The sequence below is a fragment of the Coloeus monedula genome (assembly GCF_965178545.1).
Source record: "Coloeus monedula genome assembly, chromosome: 3".
Taxonomy (NCBI): domain Eukaryota; kingdom Metazoa; phylum Chordata; class Aves; order Passeriformes; family Corvidae; genus Coloeus; species Coloeus monedula.
This window is the reverse complement of record NC_138783.1, coordinates 92831678-92857214: the sequence shown is the minus strand read 5'-3', so window position 1 is coordinate 92857214 and position 25537 is coordinate 92831678. Positions and strand designations below refer to the sequence as shown.

The 25537-nt window shown below is 37.8% G+C and overlaps 1 protein-coding gene across 1 annotated transcript; it reads left to right on the top strand.

Moving 5' to 3' along the window:
• Positions 1–107: 107 nt before the first annotated feature.
• SEPTIN10 (septin 10) lies at positions 108–24746 on the top strand (the record flags this gene model as incomplete). The annotated part of the gene is made up of 11 exons (XM_082277844.1): positions 108–347; positions 3996–4113; positions 4817–5012; positions 6470–6656; positions 10161–10322; positions 11750–11846; positions 12399–12561; positions 16625–16697; positions 20124–20249; positions 22672–22860; positions 24639–24746. The coding sequence occupies 11 exons, from the start codon at positions 108–110 to the stop codon at positions 24744–24746; spliced, it is 1659 nt and encodes a 552-aa protein (XP_082133970.1).
• Between the last annotated feature and the right edge of the window lie 791 nt (positions 24747–25537).

Sequence of the window (25537 nt, the reverse complement as noted above, 5' to 3'; positions counted from 1 at the left end):
GCCGGCGCTCCTCCTGCTGCTACTGCCGCTGCTGGTGATGGTGGTGGCAGTGGTGGTGCGGGCGCGGCAGAGCCGCCGCTGCCCGAGCCCCTCCTCCCGGCGGAGCCATGCCCGGCAATCACTGCCGCGGCGGCGGCACCGCGCCGCCCTCCGGCCGGGAGGCGCCCACCAACAGCACCCGCCTCGGCGGCGGAGTCGCAGCGCATCCCCTCCTCGCGCTCCTCCCCGCCGCGTGGCTCTCCCCTTCGGTGGCAGCTTCGGCCGCGCCTTTGCCTCCCTGCTCTCCTCCCTCCTTCTCTGCCTCGCCTGGCGGGGCCATGGCTGCTCCCGATGCCGGTCGGCACGCGGTAAGTCCTCTCCGCGGTGGGGGGGGCGGCTGGTGAGCAAGCCCCTGCCCTGGGGGTGAGCCCGGCGCGGCTGAGGGGGCGGAGGGGCCCGGCAGCGCCCGCACCAGGAGGGGAAGGAGGGCGGCGGTCACACCGTGCGAAGAGGTGGAAGTGCCACCTGCCTCTCGCTACGGGGAGCCGGGCGCTGCCCCGGCTCCGTGCTGGGCGCTGGTGAGGGTCGCGTCAGGTCGGGTTAGCGGCAGAGATGAAGGCTCCTTCCTCACGCCGTCTAGTTCCCAGAGCTGCCAGGCTTTTAGGACACTTGTTGTTAAAGGAACTTGTTTTCAGATGCCGCCCTTCTTAGCACTCCCGTGGCGTATCGCGTATTCCAAGTAATAAGTTGAATCTTGGCTACTGAAGAATTACTTCTGCGTAATGGCAAAGCTGTCAACTTTATGTTCTGCAGACATTGAGCCCATCCACACGGCCGCACGTCCCCCTGGAGTGTAGTTCCTGTGCCTGTTGGTAGTAGTGGACGACTTGGGGCTCGGAAGAACCACATTTGGGCTGCCCATGGGCACGTTAATGTGGTGATGTCCACCCTCGCGGATGAGGGCATGGCATCCTTCCCAGGGCCTCCGCGTAGCTGCCTGGGGCTGGCGGGACCATCACCTTCTGCATAAGCACACACTGATTACGGTTTTCTTCAAGTTTTGGAGGGCAAATTCCAGTCACCTCTATAAGCCCAGTAGCAAGCTAGTTTCTTGCTTGGACTGCTGGTCTGGTTCTGCAGAGGCTTATGCAGAGTGGTAGTAGTCTGAGACCTAGCTATTGCTTCGGAATGGCATGGTGTTGTGAGCTTTTAGCCAGAAATAATTGGCAATTTTAAAAGAAAATAATTTCTTTAGTTTCTTTCTGAAAGAAAGAATAATTTTTAAATGTTGCACTGTCTCAGGCTATGGGGGTTTTTTATGCTGTTTTTAATGGGCAAGACAACTTTATATAAACCAAATATTTGATTAAATCATAGAACTGTAGAATGGTTTGGGTTGGACGTGATCTAAAAAAGATTGTCTGGTTCCAACCCCCCTGCTCGGGGCAGGGACAGTCTTTGCTGAACCGGGTTGCTCAGAGCCCCATCCAGTGTAATGAATCTGGAGAAATCCAGACAAATTAGCTCAACCTTTAAAAAAGAGGTTGAGGGAAGGAATGAGATGCGATTTAGATCAGTTAGGTGATCAATTAGGTGATATTTCTTTGGAAGCAGTAAGAATGTGGGTATCATGTGGTCAGTTTCGTGGACTTAATTTCTCTGCATATTTATTAGACAATAGCAGAGTGAAGCTGTATGAGGTGCTGATGTTAGGGACAAACAGCCGATGTCCTTGGAAAATCTCAGAAGGAAAAATGTAGGCTACTTTTTTTCTATTAAGAGAATGCTTCAGTTGTGGTCAGGTGGAATAGGTTTACACAGTGATTCTTCCATAAGGAAGGGAGGTGGTGTGCTGAATAAGGGCTCGCTGCTTGGTAGGCAGCAACAATTTACACACTGAGACAAGATACTTCTATTTCTTTATTCTAGTTTGTGCAAAGTAGGGTGCTAGGTGATAACCCACAAAGTGCTAGCTGCCCAGTCATCAAAACTACATTTACACATTCTAGCAAGCCGGGAAATCGAGGGTCATTGGCTACTAGTTGCATAGTTTTCTTAATTAGTGTTCTACCTTCTATTGGTTAGTGATTCTCTCGTTTGTCATGCTACTTAGGCCACACTTGCAATCTTTCTCTTCTTTTGAGTTGGTGGGTTTCTTGAGTTGGTGGTCCATGAGTTGGTGGTCACAATCTCCTCCTGCCAAAATTGCCTTGGAGCTGAGTTAGTTGGAGCTGATTTCAGCATAGTTGCTGAGTTGGCTTTGTTAGATTCTTCCTTATATTGGGAGTTCTGCCAAATGTCCTTGTGGCCTGTAAATTTTGCATTCTTTGTGTCCGGTACCATTAGCACATCCTTCTCTCCAAGCTTTGTTAACCTCCCCCAGCTCTGAGATCACTGAGGCATGTCAAGTCCTAAACCTTAACAAGGCAATTCTACTGACAAAGTAATTTATCTTTCTAACACCTGGACATCAGAAGGAAATAAATTTATTCCTGCGACAGTTTTTTTGTTGGAGTGTTACGAATGGCAGTGCAGTGGTTTTGAGGGCAGCCCAGCACGGTTGGGATTTTGCCTGGTGACATGAAGATGAAGGGCGTCCTTTCTGCACTCATGCTGAGCTTCTTGCACTGGTTTTTGGTGTGGAGGCTGAATAGTTTGTGTTAGAGGAACTATCTTATATTAGTGGCAATAGAGGTGCTTTGAGTATCAGACTGAGTAGCTAGAGTTCTTAGATGTGCCGCCACTCTGTCTCAGATACACTTGTCTTTAAATGGACAGGATACTGACAGTTTTCAGTGTCTCTCTGCACTTTTTAATAGTAATTGTCTTCTGGTAGAAGGCTTGAGAAATTTTGTTTTCAGACATGCTTTCAATGTACTTTTTTTTTATATATATATCCAGAGATGTCGTATTTTCTCTTTAAATTGTTCACTTTGCACATGCATTTTCCCTCATGTTAGTCTAAAATGGAATTATCTGATTATAGTAGTCTAAAATGAGAGTTGGTGCAGTTAGTGCAGTGCAGTCTGTAGTCCCATACAAGGAAGTCCTGTGCAAATCAAGAAGAGGATGGGTATTTGCTGTGAGGAATGTCCATATCCTTTTATCTACAATAATTCTGAGTCTTGCTATGCATACCTATTAGGAAAGGTGTCACTTTTATGGGCTTTAAGTGCTAAATTAAAAAATTTCCTGCTGTTAACTGTGTGCATGTTTGCAGGAAACAGTAATGGTTTCCAATTCCATGTGGATTGGAAATAAAAGAGAAAGAATAGCATGGACCTGTCACTGTTTCTACTTCTGATATGTAATGTTTGTTTAAAAATACAGTTCATTTGTGTGAACCAAGGTATTTCCTTTAGCCTTATGCATTTTTAGTATGCTCACTGCCTTGATGTCCTGGTTCTAGATTGCTAGCTGATGTTTGAAAAGGAATGTGCACCTTTAGATATTTCTAATGAAATCAGTATAATGCTATCTCAGAGTTCTGGTGCATATAATGAGTGTGGATAATGTATTAGTTTACCTAAATAGCAATTTCAGTTCCAGCTCCTCAGAATGAGTTCCGTTGGATAACACGCACCTTCCTCTCATTAATTATGCTCTCTATTTTGAATTGTGATGCTTAGATTGTTTTTAATACTTTTTCCTAATTTCTAAGAGCAAGCCAACTGTGATCTATTTTCTCCCTACATTTTTTAGTTTACATTTTCAGTTGGACTTGTCTACTTTATTTCATTCATGTTTCATAAGGTTGTTTGGTTGGGGGTTTTTTTGTTGGTTTTTTTGGGTTTTTTTGCAAAACCTGGACTTTATTTTAAGCCTGCAAGTTGTCCTGTAAAGTAAATTTAAATTTTTTCTCAAATCATGGAATAAAGCTGATTTGACAGGTCTTTTTTTCCCAGATTTTGGCTTTTCTTCGTTGCATGTGAAATCATAAGGAACGAGTTCTAGCTTTCTAGTAGAATTAATTTGTTGTCATGGTTAACTGATATTTTTAAAGTATTTTTCTGTAGCAAAATGATGGCTGTCGAACTTTGTCCTTGTCTGCACATGTTGGGTTTGATAGCTTACCTGACCAACTGGTTAGGAAATCCATCAAGCATGGCTTCTGCTTCAACATTCTTTGCATTGGTGAGTAGTATCTGGGTGCTTTAAGGCTTTAGTGGTATACCCAAATTAGGAAGTGACTGAAATTTAAATCCAGTTGTGGTGTTAAACAGTTTCTTTAATGTTAAGCATGCACTATAATCCCACCCCTTGTCCCAGCTTTATTTATTTATATTCATTCTTGGGTTAGTATATAGCATTTTTGTAAACAATGCGAAGACCAAAAAATGTTGAAAATGGATGCCAGTTATTTATTCATTTATCAGCAGCCTTTTGGGTTCTTTTGAGTAAACTGGGCTTACACTCGTAACAAAGAGCTTCAGATTAAAAAAATTCTAAAATTCCCAGGTGGTATTACTGTAGTGTTTTTATACTTATTAAATGCTTTGCTCTAGTATTTTACCCTTGTTCTTAAAAACCCTTTGTTTAATCTCTGTTTTCACATCTATCTACTTAACTTTTTTAAATCTATAGGAAGTTAATTCTCACTTTTAAAGAAATCAGTGTCAAGATACTGTTCTGCTCACTACTCATTAGCTGGTAATTTACCTGTATATGTAGGATGAAAAAAAAAAAAAGAAAATATATTTTGTGCTCACTAAAAGAATGCACAAATACATTTTGCTCAGAGAAATCAGTTGAGAAGTTTTTGTGTACAATTTCTGTGCTTATTATGTGTTTATTTGATGTGCAAAATGTCTTCCCAAACCCTTCTGTTTACCTTCAGGGGAAACTGGAATTGGGAAATCAGCCTTGATGAGCAGTTTGTTTAACACCAATTTTGAGGACGCTCCATCAACACATTTTCTGTCAAGTGTACAACTTAGAGCCCAGACTTGTGAACTCCAGGAAAGTAATGTTGTTTTGAAGCTGACCATTGTAAAAACAGTGGGATTTGGTGACCAGATGAACAAAGCAGATAGGTAAGTGCCCTCTTGTCACTATGTTATGCTGAAGTTTTGGTCTCAATTGCCAGCTGATTTTTCTTTGGGCTTTGTAGTAAGTGGTTGTCTTACATGTGTTCCAAATAGATGGTTAACTTTTTCGCTGTGTGTCAAAGTAAACCTATTTGTCTTTCATGTAGGAAGTTATTTTATAAATCAGATGAACTCTGCCCCTTTCTTTATGATATAATCTTTTATAAATGTATGTACATGCAGTAGTATCTTTTGGGGTGGAGAAAAGCAGGGAGGTCAATGGGAGGGTTTTTAAACAGCCAAGCAGGTTATAAAGTACTGTATATTATATAGATTAGATCTACAGGGTTTTTAACAGTTTGACTGTAACATGTTGAAGACCTTAAACTGAAAGTAACATCATGTGGATTACCGAAGGCCTTTGGTTTTTTTTTTTTTTTTTTTTGGACAGCTAAGTTGGGAGATGCAGAGGCAGCACACTGGTGGCTTTCAGAACTTTTTTGAGTCTCTGCTTTTGTGAATTTAAGGTTTTACAGTACTGAACTGTCTCAGCAGATTTTGTTTCTTTCAGCTTAATTGTAAAGAATTTATGCTATATGAGTACCTAAATGGTGGTACTCATATAATAAAAGAAGGTTAGTCACATTTAAGATTATCATGAGAGCTATGCCTTATGATATGACTGGATAATAGCTACTGCTAGTGAATTGGATGAAGGAGATGCAAGTAGGTACTAGTATAGATATTAGAGGTTTTGGTGTGTGGTATAGGAGGTGCCTTTTCGTTCTTTTAATTTGTTATGTAACACTTGCTTCTGGATTTCAATAGAATTTGATCTGGTTTATGAACTTTGTGTAGTAGAAGAAATGTAAGGGTGCACTGCTTCTACATCTAGCGAAACTTTCTTTTTGAAAGCACATTAGAATCTGGTTTTAAGTAGGATAAAGTATACTCAAACTGTACTTACTATAAATAAGATTTATTTTCTCTAACATTTCTCATTTTAGTTTTTGTCTGTTGTTTAAGAGCTCTCTCATGCACAGTACTTCAGAAGATAAAGTTCATCCTGTTTCTTGGTACTATTAGTTGCGCATTCTTTCTTTTCTTCTACCTAAGAGGTTTTTGTGTCTTTCTTAAATATAAGAGTTCTGCATTTCGACAACTTAATGGCAAAAGTTTAAAAACATCACTTGGGAAGTTCGATTATAATCATAATTAACTTTATGTAGCTTTTTTCACTAATGGCAGGTAGGAAGTGTTTTGTCTGTATTAGATGCACAATTCTTTTTTGAGTAGCTTTTCAGAAATTAAGATTAGTCTGTACATGTAATTTTCTGCCCTACTTGAGCAGCCTTTTGACATGTAAAGCAAAAATCCACGGAACAATACAAGAGAATTCCCTTCTAAGTCTGTCTCTGTTTAGGAGTAGCTAATATCTGGTTGTTAAATTTTATTTCCTGCAGCTATCAGCCTATAGTGGATTATATAGATGCACAGTTTGAAGCCTATCTCGAGGAGGAACTGAAAGTTATGCGTTCTTTATTTAGCTACCATGATACTCGCATCCATGTCTGCCTCTATTTCATTTCACCTACAGGCCGTTGCCTAAAAACCATAGATTTGTTAACTATGAGAAGCCTAGACAGTAAGGTAAGACTTGGAAACAGTTCCAAGAATTTGTCTTACTTTCTAAAGCATCTTGTAGCTTTTAGGTCCACTACCACCTTTCAGTTCTATATTGATGTGTTTGGTTTTGTAATTTTTTTTGGCACTGGTATACTTTAAGTTCAGAATAAATGGGCTCTGCAAGTAGCTTGCAGTTCATCACTTGTTGATTTACAAGTCAAAAGGAGAGAGACATCCAGCAAGAACATTGAAAAAAGAAGCATAACAAAGTTTGAAAAAATAGTAAAAAAGGTAGAACCACAGCAACTTTACTTTTATTAAACTGTAAACATCGTAGTGAGATTGGATAGGGTACCTTCCGTAAGTGCTGTAGTATTTCTAATTAAGCTTGTTTCTAGTTTTGGGACTGCTGGAAAGTTGGCATATAAAAAGCTCTGCAGCACTGTGAAGATCTTAGTTATAGATAACTGAAGAGGCATGTGCCATGAACAGAGCACCCCACCAGCGTGGCTTTGTCTAAGATAGGCTGCAGTAGTGTTTTAACATCTTGATTTGTCTAGAAAGCTTTAAAATAGCAGTTTCTAGTGAAATTACTTGCATTTTCTAAATCCTTAACTTTCTTCTGTAATAGGGCTGTGTGAACTGGATGAAGCTAAATGTTTAAACAATTTTAAGAAACCTTATATTATTTGGATTTAATTTGTTGAAATGTTGAGAAATTTGAAAACTTAAATGCATTTGCTGTGCCTTTAGCCATTTCCTTTGTGCTTTACTAGAGCCCCTCCTGCTAAATTTTCTTTCTGCATTTTCTTGCTTGTGAGAAGTTTCTCCAAGATAACAAGGATTAAATCAGCTGTCTAGTCCACATTTGTGGTTGATAAGCACATTTGGGATTTTTGTTATTTTGTTTGTGGATGTATTTTGCATTTTGAGCTTCTCAATAGCAGAGAGCAAGCAGAGGGAAGATACAGTGGTACAAGGGTAGGGGAGTGCAGGGTCATTTCTGTGTGCTATGTTGTTGGTTTCTAGGTTGTGCCCTCTCTTTATTGAACTTCCTTTAAAAGTGTTTCTTTCAAAAGAAAAGGATATAGATCCTCAAGTCCCAGTATCCTGAGAAAATACTTCTAATGAGGATAAACCAAAAGTAATGCTGCTTTGGGGAATTTTGGCTTCTAGCCACCTACTGCAAATATTTTTAGTCCTGTTTTGGCACAGAGTGTGCATGAACCACATGTAAATCTGTTGTTTCATCCCTTTGCAATGGATTCTTCTTTCTGATCTTACTACGGAAATACCATATACACACAGAAAGAGTTATATGCTTTAGCTGTAGTTTAGTGTCCATCTCGTTGTGGAGCCATGTTTGTGGTGCTTTAGTACTGCATTGTTCTAGTGGTAATGAAGAACTTGGAATTTCCCGGGATGTGGAAGTCCCTGGGTGCATTCACTGAGTACAGAATTCCGTAAAAAGAAGATGATACAGCCACATGCATCCATCAGATGTGTAAATCTGTGTCCAAAGATGTCTTGAGTGTCTTCCTAAATCCACTACAGTGTGCACTGTGTGCTTTTGTTATGGTCTGCTGCTACAAAACAATACCAGATTACACAGCTCAGAGGTCGAGAGGGTTCTTGGAATAGACTAGGTTCATCCTGTACTCTGTAGTCCTTGAAGAAAAAAACCAGAGTATCTATGGTCAATTTATTTTTCTCTATTATGAGTTGGATGACTAGCTAAGAATTTAGACATTGGAAAATCCTGTAGTTTTGCTTAGGATGGCATCATCACAGACCAGCCAGATTTCATTTGCAGATAAAGGGAATCTTTCCCTGTACCCTTTCTCGCTGGGAATAGTGATTATTCATCTAAGAGCTCTGCAGTTCTAATTCATTCTTGCAGAATTGTATACAGGTTATGGTTAAGTCAGTATTGTGAGGATTTAGTTTGGGTTTTTTTCCCTCCAGAAAGAATCTTCAGAAATTTTTATATTGATTCACAGAGATACACTTAAATCAGCCTGCTCTTGCAACCAACAGTAATTTCAAATACGTGTATTTCTTTTCATTCTTTGTTGCTTATCTAAAACCAGAGTAAATATTATGCTTTTCAATTTTAATACAGTGGTGGTGATTTAATGTCAGTGTTGACAGCTGTAATCACAGTTTCTGATGATTTTGCTTTTTACTGTTCTCCTTGGTAGACTTCCTCTCCTATTTGTTTTCTAAGAAATCCTCTCCTAATTAATGAGTGCTTGAAAAAGTTTCATGTTGAAGAAACAGAGTAGAGGTTAATTTAATTCTGAGGACTTTGTGTTCCATCTATTTTTAGACCTATATTAGAGAAAACCTAAATTGATGTCCCCCAGCTAATTTGATTGAAGGTGTGAATTACTCCTAGCTGTAACAGATTGTTTATACAATTCTAAATTAGTTCAGTTATTAAAAAAATATATTCCATCATTTTATTTGATTTTGGATATTTTACCCCATATATGCTTAGATCGTGTATGCTACACAATTAAGGACTGTCATCATGTAACCTTAGAAGTCATACTTCAGAATTGGCTTGCTTCTTACTCTTTGGGACACTTTGCTTATGAGAGAAGTCTTATTTGAAAAATATCCATTTTGAATCTGTTCTTGACATTTAGGTGTTTCCATTCAGACAGAATATTTAGAATAATAGAAAGTATGTGTGTTTTTTCCTTTTTTTCCCTCCCTCTCCTTCCTTTTTGCATCTGTGATCAAGGAGCTCTGTAAAACTCTTCATCTTCTGAAATCTGGAGGAGTTATTTATATTGTTCTTTCAAAATATTTGGATATTGGCATTCATTATTTGCATTTAGTTCTGAAAAATGTGTATTTTGGGAGTGGCAATAGGATTTGTAAGAAAAAATTGGCATTACAGCCTTCCAAGTTACTGCCATAATTATTTTAGGAAATAGGGCAGTTTAATAGAACTGAATTCTGTGTTCTGAATAATTAGTGTAAAGACTGGAAAAGCAAGATGTTTTAGCCTTTGTCATTCCTCTGCTCATGTCAGACACTTGAGAAACTGTGCTGCAGTGGTGAGGTGAAGAAGATGTAGCTGAAAGGAACCCAAGGAAGAGGCTCAGGGGTAGGCAGGATTTGGTAGCCAGCTTCCTTTTCTTTGTGTATTTAGACTGTCAGCTTTCATTTAACACCTGAGCCATGTCCCTTGCTGCTATGAACTAAACAATCTATTTTTTAGCAGAGATATAAATACTTAATGGCATTTAGTTAATAAGTAGGCATTGCTTTCTTTTGAGTACTTCGCTGTGTGAGACCTCCTTCCTTGTTCTTAGAATCAATTACTTTTAAGGGAGTATACTGAATAATTGGTTGCTAGTTTGTTAAATGATGCCTTTGAGAATATTTTTAATTGATGGAAAATTTTGGACTGTGGGGGAAGTTTTAAACAGCTTATTAGAAAATAATTCTATTTACAAAAGTTCCCACCTCAAAATTGAAGTCTCACACATTTTGTATAATTTATGTCATTAATAGGTGAACATTATACCAGTTATAGGCAAAGCAGACAGCATTTCTAAAGCTGAGCTAGAGGAGTTCAAGAAGAAAATAATGAGTGAATTAATTAGTAGTGGCATCCAGATATACCAGTTTCCTACTGATGATGAAACTGTTTCTGAAATTAATACCATCATAAATGTAAGTAAATGACAAAAATATTGATATTTCAGTACTAAAGCATCATTCTCTGCTGATAAATGTCACTGCTTTCACCATTGTCTTTAAGCTTATAAGTTTGCATGTCACAAGTTTGTTTGGTTTTTTTTTCCTCTCTCCTTAAAAAGCTCTTATGTGTTGGGGTTTTTTTTCCTACTTTCAAATCTTCCTGTCCCTCTGGTGTTGATATCTGTAACAGAAAAGAGGTTCCCATGCCTAAATGGTTTTTCTAATATCTGGTTGATTAATATATAATTACTATTATAGATGGACAGATTGACTTTGCTCTTTTCCTCAACAAATAAAATTTTACATCTGGTAGAGAAGATACTTAGGTGTCTCATGTCTACAGTTTTCTCTGGTGTTTATCACAGCAAGTCTTCCACCTGCTTTTTTTCTTTGGTTTAGTACTTTCTTTTGAAATTAGGACAGATTTTTCTCTTGGGATGAAGAAGTCAGATGTAACTCTAGCTTATTTTCTGTTGTCCTTTCTCATTGTCCCAGGGGTAGCTGCCAGCTTTCTGCAAGGCTGTGAAGCTAGATGGCTTTGCCTTGAGCACTCTGTATTTGCTGCTCTTGTGCCTGTTTTTGTAGGTGCACATGACCATGTTTGTGTGTACCAGGGTTTGAAAGTAGGGAAAAGGAGCCAGGATGCCAGACCCCATGGCTCTGCAGTCCTAGCCTCTGTTACCTGGCCAGGGAGTGAGAATGTGCAGCTGTCCATCAGTAACAGGTCCTTTTGCTGTGGGGAAACGTGGTGGTTTGTTACTTACCACTTCCATGCTCTGCTAGTGATTTATTTTCCAGGTAATGGTGTTCCTTTATTTGGTCAGCTGTTCTGGGTCAGCAGGCAGGCAGTCAGTGCCCAGCCTGTCTTTGTGCCAAGCCCACAGCAGTGACCACACCACCACAGGTTCCAACCTGTGGTTGTCACGTAAGTGTTACTGGGATACGATGAGCTCTGACTGAATGTGAGTCATATGTTCTAGACCAGTTTTCTGTTTGGGGCTGACACTTCCTAGTGCAGCTCAGGATGCAGTTGGTTGCCTTTGCCTTTGGGGCAGTCCTGCTGAATCAGGAACAACCTGCTGTTCACAAGATTGTTGCCCCCATGTCTTATTCTGCAAAGTGCTTTTCCAGACAGTCGGCCCCCAGCATATGCTGTGGTATGGGCTTATTCCTCCTGACATGCAGGACTTAGCACTGCTCTCATTCCCTCTTCATGAGTTTCAGTTTTTTATCAATAGATACTGCCTAGCTACTGATGTCCTAAGAGTGGTTTCTGGTTTGAAACTTCCTGTTGGCTTTTCCTGAAATGGTGTTTTCCTCCCTAATTTTTTTCTGAAGTGTTTTTCTGTTTTAGCATAAAAATGCTGACAGATAAGACTTTATTGGTATGACTCTTACAGGGTCATTTGCCATTTGCTGTGGTAGGAAGTATGGAAAAGGTGAAAATTGGAAACAAAATGGTGAGAGCTCGTCAATACCCTTGGGGCATTGTAAAAGGTAAAGGAATTCTTAAAAGTATTTTTACAAGATTTTTGCTGTTGTTGAAGTATAAAATTCTCCAATAATACAAGGGGCTGTTTCACTGATGCCAGGCTGACTGTATTTTGGATCAACAATTTAAGGAATTTAACAATTAATTTTTGAGGCGTGCACTAACCGGTAGTTTCGTCCACACTGATGCATCCTTGGAATTAAGGTATGAGATGGTGTATGTAGTATTTGAGTAGGTTAGTATAGTGGCAGTGCCTCTAGCACTACCAAATTTCAAACATTTGTGATTGTCAGTAAAGAAGAGGGTTAAAAAAGAGAGAAATGTGGTGTTTGTTGTTCAGCTCAAACAGGAAATCAGGATGGGTTGAAATACGTTCACCAGTACTTACAGGTCTTCAGTATGTCAGCGTGTATATTAGAAATGATGAGGAAGTATAAGAGGTATAATAAACAACAAGATACCTTTTCCTAGAAGTATATTTAGTGAACAAAATAAGTGATGCTGTTTAAAATGTATTTTCTACTTCTGCATAATAATAAAATCTTTTTACTGATTAGTGGAAAATGAGAGCCACTGTGACACTGTAAAGCTTCGCAGGATGCTTTGTACCAATATGGAAGACTTAAGAGAGAAGACTTGTGCATATTATGAGTTGTACAGACGCTGCAGACTGGAAAAATTGGGTTGCAGAGACATTGGCCCTGAGAACAAGCCTATCAGGTAAAGGACTTCATGTGCAGCACTTGCTTTCAGCATCCATTCACTTCACATCAGCCCAATGCAGAGCAGGGTTCATACATAAAATAGGTTTTCTAAGAAGGAAAGAATATTTTTTTTTAATTGAGGTTGTAGCTGTTCATTCAGTTGTCTTCATGGAGAAGTATATGGGTTTCAATGAGCATTGTTTTTAAAAACATGAAAGCCAGTTGTATTTCTGAAATTTTTCTCTTCTATAATAAACCTGAGGATTTAAATTTTCTTAGGAAGGAAGTGTGTCTGTTTTCTTTTGGTACGTGCACTTTATGAATTTTTAAATTATTTTCCTTATATGTTGGTATTATGTTTTACTTTCTCTCTTAAGGATGTCTGATTCTGAATAATGGTTTGATTGGACTCCAGGTTCGGAAGGAACTGAAGCAAAAACTTTTACAAAATAAGTGGTTACGCTGTTGACTTCCCAAATTATCTGCCATAATAACAAATGTCTTAGCATTTTCAGGTCAAGAAATCTCTTGCTAGACTGTAGGGAGTTAAAAGAGGATTCTAAAGGAAAGTTAAGCAGAGGGTTATGGACACTCGGTTGTTTCATGTAGTAAAGCGGCTTTCTGCAGGAAGCATTTAAAATTTCTATATGCATTTTGTTTATAATCTTTTATTTCCAGTTCTCTCGTCTCCCTCTTCCAGCTTCCTTTTTTTGTTAATGCATGGGACTGTACTTTTAACTGGTCAGAATCCTGATGGGGAAGAGCGGTTGCTTCAGGAGTTGTTCAAGCCTTCATAGTTTGAAGCAAAGCACTGTTACTGTGTAGTTGTGCTGGGAAATGCTGACTTAAAGCAGGCATGAGAACAGAGTAAGACTTTGCATTAAAAACAGTTTCTCATTGTTTGAACAAAGGCACATTTGCAGATTAGTTCATTTAGATGATCTTGAGCTGACCTTGAACCAGTGGTCTCTTGACTTACCAAGAAAGGAATACATCCATTTCATAAAAAGAGAACCAAAGGTGAAAGAGGTTTAAAACCAACTGAAATTAACCGTAGATTTTAATTTGGTTTAGGTTTAAGAACCTGTGTTAACAGCCGATGTCTTGTTATCCTTGTCTAGAGAAGACTTTTTTTAGAGATTTGCTCAGGGCAATATTGACTCCACTACCTTTGGCTTTTCTTAAACTGGATTTCATGGTGTACAGCCATCTTAGGATAAGAGTTAAATTATAAAAACCATCATCCATAGAAGTGTTTTCTTCTACAAACACAGGAATTGTCTTTGTAAAACCCCTACACAGTTTGTGTTTTGTTACCAGCCTAATAAAGTGGCAGGTTCACATCAGAATGTCCCAGTACTTTACACTTAAGAGCTCATTTAGAAGTTGTTTCTCTTTTTGGATATACAGAAGAGCTGAGTTCTCTTTCGTGTGTAGTTTTTATGTATGGCCCACTAGATGTCAGTTTTATTGAGAGATTTTTGGCAAGACAGTACACTTAGTAATTAGTTTAAATAAATCAGATCTATTGAAAATGTCATTGTTTTGGAAGGATGAGAATAGATATTCCATAAGAATCTAGAAAAATGAATTTTTTCCAGATTGACTGCAACAGGAAAAGTAAGACTAGGATGGATGTGGTTGTCCCTCCATAACGTGGCATAGTGAAAGACACTGAGGTCTGAAAGAGAAGGTGTGTGGTGCTTTGGAGAGACATTTTATGATAACATAAAAAAGGGAGAGAATTTAGAGGATGTGTATGCAGTGTAATTGGCAGACTAATGCAGCCTTACCCATAAGGTGTTTTGTCAAGTTACTGAGGAAACAGTAGAAAGTGTCATCCTCAACAGTGTGATAGAAAATGTCTTTTTAGTTAGAGGAAGTTCAGTGCTTCCCAGTTTGCTTGTACATTTAAATAACTTTCAGAATAGGGACTATCCAGTTGTTTTAGGCAAAAATGTATTATTAAATTGTCATCCTCTTTTTCCTTAAAGATGTTCACAACATATACATGTGGATTCTAAGAGGTGTAGTTTTAAAGTATAATTAATCTTGCATAGCAGTATATGCCTGAAGATTAAAATTTCATGCTACTTGAGTAAGTAATCATCAAAAGGCATGTTGAGAAGTCTTATTTTTGCCTGTGATGTAGCTGTCTACATACTAAATTTGGTAATAATGTAAATTTAGACAACCTCAGCTAGACTTGAGTAATTGGCTGTTTGTAGCATTTGAACACTGACACTTGAGTAGCTAATGTGCTCTGCCTTTTGGCATATTGTGAAGAAGCTGCTTGTGAAGTTCCAGTACCATTCTTTCAGATTTAGAAGTAGGACAGCAGTTTATTAATCCAAAATTGTATGCCACTGCAAAACAAAACCAGTAATTCCTGGATGTCCAGCTACCTTGTGAGATAGGTTTTGGGCAGACATCTGTAAAAGCTTTTGCTCCTACATGTGTGTAAAACACATGTTGGCAAGTTTTACTTTTTTAATGGGAGATGTGGAAAGAGATGTTTTCAGCACACAATAGAAAAATATATTTGCATCTTATTGCTAGGGAAAATAAATGAGGTCTGAAGTGACTGTCTTGTGCACTTTCAAAAACACCTACTCCCTAATTCAGTATTTTTGGTGAAGCTATTTCATAATAACTTTTAAATTTGTTAGTTTGCAGTTGCATTCTAAGAATGAAGTAATGAAGTCAATAGATAGCAGAGTATTTAGGGTGTGGTTTATGCATCTTATGCAGTAGCTGTTGGATATAAAATTCAGGAAGTGGATTTTTTATAACTTTATAATTTTATATTTTTTTGCTACTTAAAATTGGCATTTGCATTTCTTTGTTGTTGAAAAGTAAAGATAAGCTTTTTCTGTGTGGGTACATGGTCTGGTCCTGCCTTTTCAATGGTCCAATTATGTTCATTAGGAACACAAATTCCTAGTTTCAGATTTTTCTCAGCGAGAGATAATTGCTGAGGTGTTTTAAACGGTAAAATTTGGAATAATTGAAAACAGAAATCTAGACAGGAAGAGTGCTTCCAGGAAAACAAACTTCTAAATATACACACACACCTAGTTAGCCTAGGTGTTTGCAAGGGAGGAGAGGATTGCTAGTGTTTCAAAATTGGACATTTTGTTAAGTTCATTTTTCAATTTAAGCCTATGGGCTTAACAATTTTTCAGTTGTTGCCTATGGGGACATTTTTGTTTTGAAAGAAGAAAACTGATAGACCATGGTCTGTTGAAAAAAGCTGAGGATTGATAATTCAGGCTCTCTGCTTGCATATTTAGATTCGCTGATGTTAATCATTCTCTGGGTTAGTTGTTTTTCTGTCATCATAATTACAGTTGTTCTTCATTATAATTGCAATTAAACATGGTTGTAACGTAAGCATCTTGGTTTCTCAGTATGTGGGGAATCATTCCATGCTTTATTCCTCCCTGCAACTGGGATATTCAGAACTTGCAGTTCTTGAACATGTTTATTTTTCAGTCTGTTTTGAAGATGATGACAGAAAACCAGGAAGGATTCACTGATATGAGTAAGTTTATATGTAGAGGAAGGTTGGCATAACTCTTGTTGTCACATCTAAGAAAAGAAACCTAACATTTGAAAGGCTATTAGACCTTTTTCTTAAGAAGTCACTTGGCAGTGGAGTTCATCTGACCAGCTGCAGACCTTTGCATTTTAGCTAAATATTTTAACCATCTTAGAATGAGATCGGACCACACCCAAAATACTTGTTTTTCATGCCTCTACTGGAAAATTGCTAATTATTTAGATCTACTGCATCCTTATTATTGCTCAATAGCAACTGAGCCAGTCGACTGAGTCAAAGCACTATGCTAGAAATACCTGCCACTAGTTAATCTTTGTTTTTTTTAGTTTTTCTGATATACCTTAATTGATAGTCAAATGCTATGCAAAAGTTACAGGTGTTCCTTTCAAATTTGAAAGCTTTTAAAAGTTGAATTGAACAAACTTTAAATACCTAAGTTGTTCAAAGTTCCACTGAGAATTGAATTCACTTCAGAATCTTTATTTATGAACATAATGTGTCTCATTTGCAATTTTAGGCTTCCATTCTTTCAGTCTCATGCAGACAGAAAAACTGTATGTCACAGCTATGCTTCTGTAGAAAGGCAGGTGGTAGTGCTGGTATGTATGATTAGCGTAGACTTTTTTCACAATCCCTTACTCCAAAACCTCAATAAGAATACATTATTTAAATCATTAATTGTAACATTTAAATTTTGTGTCTTTGTACAGAGTGTAACATTCTGGATGTCTAAGCCAGAAGAAGAGAACCTGTGAACTTGATTTTTATAATGTGCTAACTGAGAAGCAGTAAAACCAGTCTTCAGATAAACCAAAAAATGTTTTACTTTGAGCAGTGGATGTAGTAATGTTGAAAGGATTGGCTTAAGATTTGGTGAACCATTTTTCCTTCCTCCCCAAATCTCCAAAACCAAGGAGTGTTTGGGTTATTGTGTTGATGATATGCCAAACACAAAAGGAAATTTTGGGTTAGTTCTGTCTTGGTGATTGTACTAGTTTGAAAGCAAACTAGTGAGAGACATGAAACCAGAACTACAGTTTAATAGGAGAATTCAAAATAAATGCAATAGTACAAAACCAGTGACAGAGTCAGGATACAACCTGTCAGCCTGCCGGGCAGGGTGCTGGTAGCAGTCCGATTCAATGGTGGCTGCAGTCCTGGTGAAATGATAAATGTGGTTCTGCTGAAGCGGTGATCCTGTAGAAGGGTCTGGTCTTCCTCTGAAGGTCCAGTGGTGGTTATGTAGCTCTTGTCCTCTGGGAATCCAGTAGGTAAGGCTGACTGTGGTGTTCCTAACCTCAGAATATATGCAGGTAGGAATGCTGGGTTCCTCCCCCTGGGCGGAGCATCTCACAATGGGGTGATGTAATTTTATGAGTCATGCAGTGAGGCTGGATGTTCCATTAACAGAAGATATCCCGCTGGAGGGAGTTACCAGGGGTGAGTGATGGAAGAGATAAAGAACACTGCCCCACCTGGTTTTAACAGCTGGTGACAGAATACATACTTCTGGTTACATTGTAACCTAGGACAGTGATGCCCAGAACAATTCAGTCCAGGAGGAGAGAATATTTCATGGGATCATAGAATGGTTGGGCTTGAAAGAGACCTCAAAGACCATCTAGTTCCAACCCACCTGCCATGGACAGGAACACCTTCCACCAGACCAGATTGCTCCAAGCCCCATCCAGCCTGGCCTTGAACACTTCCACACTTCCACTTGAACACTTACTGGCATTCACAACCACCCACACAGTAAATTTAAAAAATACACTTTTATTTCTCCTTTCTATGTGTAATTTGATTACTTACTGAGTCCAGTGTCTTCAAAGTTAATCTTTTACTTCTTTCAAGACAAAATTGCTTTTACCTGATAAAGTAACCTAGTCTGGGTGTAAAGATGTCCACATAAAGAAATGAAGGTGGGATTGCAGCATGTTAACTTAGTCTAGCAGCTTTATTGTACCCAAAGGCAGCATTTTATCTAGCAGAACTGACACTGGGTGCAGAAGTGTGTATAGTGTGAGATTGCTAGCACTTGAAAAACCCGTGCTGTAGCATTTTTGTCTAAACTTAGAGATAGTGTGAATTAATACTGTGTGAAATTAATCTGTGTGAAAACCATGTCCCTGTTTCATGTGGATTTAGGGATTTAGAATTTCAGGGTGACTTAAGTTACTTCATAGCTGATTAAAAACCCCCCTAACAAACCCAAACACAAAAAGTTAATTGTTCTGAATTTATTTTGTTGCCATGTAGTGATAAAATAAGATAGAATAGGAGGAGTGCTCTGACCTTGATATCTTACAAACATTGTCTGCCTGTGCAATTTCAAGATGTTTCTTCTGTCTCTTTAGATGATTTTTTGAATACAAATAAGAAACTTTAGGACTGGGAAACTGCCCAGTCATCATAAATTTAAATACAGACGAGAGCTGTTTAAGTTTAGATTACTCTAAATAATTAACTCCTTAGATCTCTTTTTTTTTTTTGGTAAGTTTTTCCATTTATAAATGGTTTAAATAAAAACAGTAAATGAACAAAAACTGGTACATAAGTATGTATGTGTATTAAAAGTATAAATCAAAATTAAATACTTGGTATACATACCTATTTATTTTACATCAGGGTGGAAGGCATGAGTTACCTGGCAAAGGACAGTAACTCATGTTAGCTGAGGAAGGCTGACCAGTCAGCACTCAGGAAGTGTTCTTACACTGGGGTGTAAGAGAACAGCCCCAGAAAATAGCTAGAACATTATCCATGGTTTGATCTGTTTCTAAGCCCTATGTCATAGAAGACAATGCTTTTGAGTTTCCAATAACCATTAACACAGCTGTGATCCACCAGTTCTACTCTCTGGAATCATGTGACTTAGAGAAGTCTGTGGTAAATGTTTTGATGGAAGAACTTGTATCATTAAGGAGGTTTGTTTTCAAAGGCAGTTTGGTGTATGAGCTACATCTGTGTACAAGCTCCATTCATTTTTCCTTGAAAAGCAGAGCATTTCTTGCCAGCACTGCCTGACAGTGGTAGTATACACCCTGAAAATGTCAAACCTCTAGTAGTTTATTCATATGAATAAATTACTAGCATCTTTTAATTTGCCATGATATACTTTGACATGAAAGAAGTATCTCAATTTCAAGTACCTCTTGTTTGGAGGAAAAAAAAAATTATCTTGTGTACTGAAAAGAGAAGGGAGGCATAGATTTAAAAGTAAAGAAATGTTTACTTGCTGACTTGTTCTTTTGCCAGATAGTTGCTCAATGATCTGAACTAATTTACTCCTCCTATATAATTTCAAATATAAGTATAGTATATAGGCAGTTTATTTGCTTCTGGAAGAGAGGGTTCAGGAAAAAACAAGCAGTCTTGAGGTTTTGGCTGTTGCATGTTGGAAAGTAACCCTGTGTTTTGGGTGTTGAACTACTTAGGAAATTGAATTTATTCTACATTAATGTAATTCTGCCATATTTAAATTTTGACATTACAAAAAGAGAGTGCAATATATTTTGAAGATCCTGTTATTTTCTTTCATTTTCATATAGGAACAATCAGTTCTTGTTATGTTAATGCTCCAGAATAATTGTTTTTATACAGTCCTACCTGAAGACTGAGGTTTCACAATGCAGAAATTTTGGGGGATTTTTCTGGCTATTTCAGTGTCTTAGTAGTAAGTAACTTAATGAAGAAGCTTATGCATGTTGGAGTCAGAAAGGTATAAATCAAGTCTTTAGAACATGAGATGCCTAAAGTGCTGTATTCACTTTGAAATGTAAATTGCCCAGGAGCTGTTAGCATAAATAATTTTACTCAGGGTTGTTTACATAAATAAAAAAAATAGATAAGATGCTTGCTTCTGTTTAGGTATTTATGAATTTTTATGTGGGAAGCTGTAGAAATTAATATTTCAGATGAGTATTAATTGTTTACATAGTTTTCTAGATTGTTTTCCACACTGAGTAAAGCAGCGTGCTGGAGAGTTGCTTACATTTTTGAACTTCAGTCTGCAGGAAGTCATTGAGGCAAAGAGGCTCAAGTTCTTCCTTGAAATGGAAAGAAAAGAAGAGGAGATTAAGCAACGATTTGTGATGAGAGTGAACGAGAAAGCAGCAATGTTGGAAGAGGCAGAGCAACAGGCAAGCATGCCTGTCTGTCTTGAGTTTGTTTTCTGAGCTTTGGAACAGCTAAGTTCTTAACAAAATCACTGGTTGATATTTATAATTTCCTAATATTTTGAGGACAGTAACACTTTAAATCAAAAGCAGTTTGATTACACAGGTTGATTGGCTTAGCAGATTGATTAGACACCAGCAAACAAGAGAATATGTCTTAGGAGGAGCAGCTGAGGGAGCTGGGGTTGTTTTGACTGAAGAAGGCTCGGGGAAGACTTCATTGCTCTCTACAACTACCTGAAAGGAGTAGTGTAGTGAGTTTGGGGCTCATCTTTTCTCCTGAGTGATAAGGGACAAGATGAGAGGAAATGGACTTAAAGTTGTGTTGTGGGAGGTTTAGACTGGATATTAGGAAAAATGTCTTCACTGAAAGGGTATGTTAGGCACTGGAGAACAAGCTGCCTAGGGAAGTGGTGAGTCACCATGCCTGAAGGTATTTAAAAGATGTGTAGATGTGGCAGCTGGGGACATGGTTTAGTGGTGGACTTGGCAGTGCTGGGTTCACAGTTGGACTTGATGATCTTAAAGGACTTTCCCAGCTTAAATGATTCTGTCATTCTGTAAATGGTACTGGTTTTTTTGAAAGGCAGGATCTTATGGTCTAAAGGCTTTGGTGGATAGCTGGTACATGTCTATAGAGTAGGAGTTGATACGGTGAAGTAAGAGAGTGATGAATATAGTAGTTGTGTTTCTTTGTCTTCTCTAGCAGCGTGCTAAGAAACATTGGTATGCCGTAACAACACAGTAGGTGCTTTTTGTGCATAGATTGCTCTGTAAAAAACCAAGATTTTAGGAAAAAATGCCGTGGGTGGTTTTCCAGAGTGGGCCATGCATGTTTGCCTGACTTCCAGATTCAGTTAGTAAATCTAAGCTCAACCCTCATGCTGAGAGGTTTGAAAGTGTGTGTGTCTGGTATTCTGTTGGTTTGTTTTGGTTCTTGTTTTAAAATCTCATCTATTCCCAGCTGCCTTAAGACTATTTGAAGATGTGGAATATTTCTTGGCTATGTTGTTGAAGATTTAGCCCTGTCAAGCTGTACTAGCAAGATAGGATCTTCTCATCTACTTTCTGCCAGACACTTATCATGGTCTTGTGTATTTATATTTGAACACTGGTTTAATTGAAATTGGAAACCTGTGTATTTTTATTAATGTTCTTTTCTGTACCTCAGTCCCCCAGCAAAGCTGTAGCAGTTTTTGTGAGGTGTTCAGGTACGTGTTTTAAATAAGAAGGCGGCTTAATATTTGTTTTCTAAATCTGTTAAGGCCCCCATGCTGCTTGTGGAGAAGAAAAAGATTCAGGCCTTCTCAGGATGCGGCTGTCCAACTGGAAGAACGCTTAGCCATGTTCAAAGCAGGTTCAGCAAGGTTTTATACAGTATCTGTGCTACCCTTTGATATTTTCCTTGTATGATTTATACCAAGTGGTTTGTGAGCTCTGCATATTGCAGCAGAATGGATATTAGTTATCCAACTTCCTGATGTGGGAAAGTGATCATGCAATCTCACTCCTAAAGAACATTTGTTGTGTACTCTTGCTGCTGTATTGGTATCTGGAAACTAAAGGAAACCAGGAGTTTCTGTTGTACTTCAGATTTCTTTCACATCCTTCGTTTAGAGGAAACTTGTAGGTGCACCTGTACAACTTGTCAGCTCTGCTGTGCACAACAGGCATACTGTTACATTTATAGTCTTAGTTAATTCTTAGTTTCTTCTTTGCAAAAGCAGGATTCTAGGAGAATTTGTGTGGGGGGAAATGAGAGACGAGGAGAGGCAAAGTACCCTTTTGTTGTCAGACACAACTTCACAGTAGGTTTAAACTGGTTGAAATACATCTGGAAACTGAAATTCATTAGTATGTCAAAAAACCCCAATCAGAGAACTATTACTGTAGAAAGTAGTTAGCTTCTTGCAGGCTACCAGTAACTCTCCAACCGGACCTACTCTGTGTACTTACTAATATTTAAATCTGATCAATATACACTTCCCCACTTGGTTTTAGGGAACTGTATTCTACTTGACACATCTTGATTTAATTTATCTGTTGATAATTGGTTCATCTCTAAAGGCTTCCTTATTTTTGATATAATAAAGGTGCAGTAAAACGTAGTAGGAAATCTGGTATTCATGTAGTGCCTCCCATGTTTTCCACCTGTACTTTGAGTGTAATAGCATGGATCATGAGAACAGTCTGATAAAAGTTATTATTTTTCTGTATTGCTGTTTTTTAGTCTTAACAGTGTGGGGAAATAACTGCAATTTCTAACAACTATTAACACAAATTGAGATGGATTTTACTGTTAATTTGCAGAGGGTTTTTATATTGTGATATCACCACCTTGTGTTGCTGTTGTGGAAATGCTATTTTTTCTGCTTTCTTTAAATAGGTACTGACTAAATTTGAACATCTTGCGCTAATACATCAAGAAGAGGAGCTGAAATTAGGGGAAAAGAAAAAACTTCTGGAAGATGAAATAGCTCAGTTTATGGAGATGAAAGCTATCACTGAATTGATTCAGTCACAAGTGTCTGTCTCTACCCCTGTTGTTAGTTTGAAGACACAAGGACTGCAAAAAGTAAGTGCTGATGCTAGTCATCAGAGGCAGCAATAAAAAAATTCTTCACATTCACTTCTATAACTCAAATTTCAGTACTCTTTTAGAAAAGACAGAAGCATGCTCCTATTCAGTGATAAGAAGACAGAAGTGTATAAAATACCATCATGCTTGGATTTACTTTTAGAGTAATTGCTGTATGTTCAACGAGCATTGTTTTGTCTTTCTTTTCTTTTTTTCCATGAAAAGAAACAAGATTTTCAACTTGAAGTCCAATGCTTTCATGTCAGAGATGAAGGAACTATGAATATTGGAGAACAGAGGGAGAGTGAGAAGGAGGAGTTAGAGAGAGAAATTCACCCAGGGACTTGCAGGCATAGTATTTGATTGCAGCACTCAGGTTTTGAATGTAGGATATGTTAGTAGTTTTATGAAGAGGTCCAACTGCTGTTGTCCCATATTAGATGTGTCTTCCTAGTACAGATTTTTGAGAGATGAGATTGATAAAATTGGCTGTAAAAATACACTTAAGTGCAGAATATAACCCAATAAAGATTTCACTTTTTTCCCACCCAACCACTGCTTTCTTTCACCACTCTCAAAAGAAAAACTTGAATAATGTGAAAATTCAGAAATACATTCAAAAATAGTCTCCAGAATAACATGCCCAACTGATTTGTATAAAAAACATTGAATTAAATACTCATATATTAAATTGACTTAAATGTTTTTCTCCTCCAAAACCAGAAGTCAATTAACTTACTCATTTTCTTTCCTGATAGCTTACAAATTTGCTGCAGGTAACATTTTGTTAATTAATAACTTCCTGCAATTGAAAATGGATTTCTTGGTTCTGAATTTATTTATAACTTCCAGATTCTGAAGAACTCCAGAAGCTAGATTGGTGCACTTATTTCCACGGATACCATCAAGCTTTGACATTTTTGGGGTGTATGCTAGAAGCCTAATTTTGTCAAATTTTATTGCATTTCAACTAATATTACCAAATTCCTTTTCCTTGATTCCTTTTTTCCTGGATTTACATATGAAAGTAGAATTCTTGGTAATAGAAGTCATTATCATTACTATTACTATTACTATCATCACTACTATGAGTAACTGTCAACTTCAGAAAATTTTTAGATTTATTTCTTCTGGTTTAGTTTCATTTTTTCAGAATATGTTAAGTTTATATACTTGCTGTGGTTTTTCAGTTCCAGCTTTATGTAACACTGATGACAGAAGACACAATATTGATAATTTCTCTTGAGGAAGCAATGATTCATGGTGTGCTTTTGAAGGTATAGGAGTTGCAATTTCTTACTAAAATGTTTGGCAAATATCTCTTACTGCTACAAAAGAATAATTTTTAAGAACGATCTGTACACAGAGGTGTGGTGATTACTGTCATTGTCATCCCAGGCTTTCTGTTACAGCTCTGCCTTGATACGTGTTTGCCTTACATAAGCGTGGTCAGCTTGCTTTAATTTTAAATGAATTGTGCCAAAGAAGGTGTCCCTGCCATAAACAGTTTGATTCAGACTGTGAATGATGTAGTGCAAAAGTATTCAGTGAATATACTCACTACAAGCTTCCTAAAGAGTTATTTTCAAATGGTATTGTTTATTAGTCCACTAAGTGTTGTTTAATACAACTGTTAACATATTTGAACCACTTACTGATTTTGCTGACAGATTTTTGTTTATAGGCTTTTATGTACAAGCAGTATTCTAATTTTCAGATACAGTCTTTCCAATCAAAATTTACTGAGATATTTTTGTAATGCTGTACTTTTGCAGGATAGTTTATCTGCTGTTACTAACTCAGTATGGAAAGTACCTGTATTTGATGTTTGTGAGTGTGGTATTCAGTTACAGTTGAAGATTTACGAAAACAACCACCTGTGAAAGCTTCAGGTTGGTTAAAACAAGTTCTAAGTGCTTTATATGTTTTTAGTCGCCATGATAAATAATGGGAAACTGTAAGAGGTACAGTTCTCTGGAGTTGTATTGTGTGACTGTTTAAAAATGAAATACTAACTTGACAGAAATAAAAGAGATTGGTTTTGCTTAAGTGTTACTCTTGTTCTGCTTCCTCTCCCTCATGTGTTATTAAAAAGGAGTAAGATTTCATATTTAACTGAAAAATATAGAAGTTTTACATTTGTTTTAAATATCTTAAGTCATTTATTGATTGGAAAAACTAGGTGATTTGTGTGAACTGTACCAGAAGGGCAGTGTGACTTGTGATATGCTTGTCATATATCACTGTACTTACCATTTAGTCATGGAATATCTCAGATTGGAAGAAAACCATAAAGAGCTGGAAGAGAGCCTTAAGGTTCATTGACTGCAGCTCTCTGCTCCTTGCAGGACTATCATAAAATCCAAACTTTCTTGGCTTATCTTTGTAGGGTAAATGTTCCAGTCCCCTTATGAACTTTGTGGCCTGTTGGAACCCTGGGTTCTGAGAATTTTAGCCTTTCAGTGCTGAGGGGCAATGGTCCTCAGAAACACACTGTATTCGATCCAAAACCCTGGGAAAAGCTTCCTAAATTGTGTGATAACACTGAGGTTATTGCTGTGTAATTAAAAGTTATATCACTGGGTGACATATGTAGAAACATAGAAAATTAGGTTTAGGGGATATAGGTAATAATAGGTTACAATATGGAGAATTTTGGGTGTGGATTTATGTC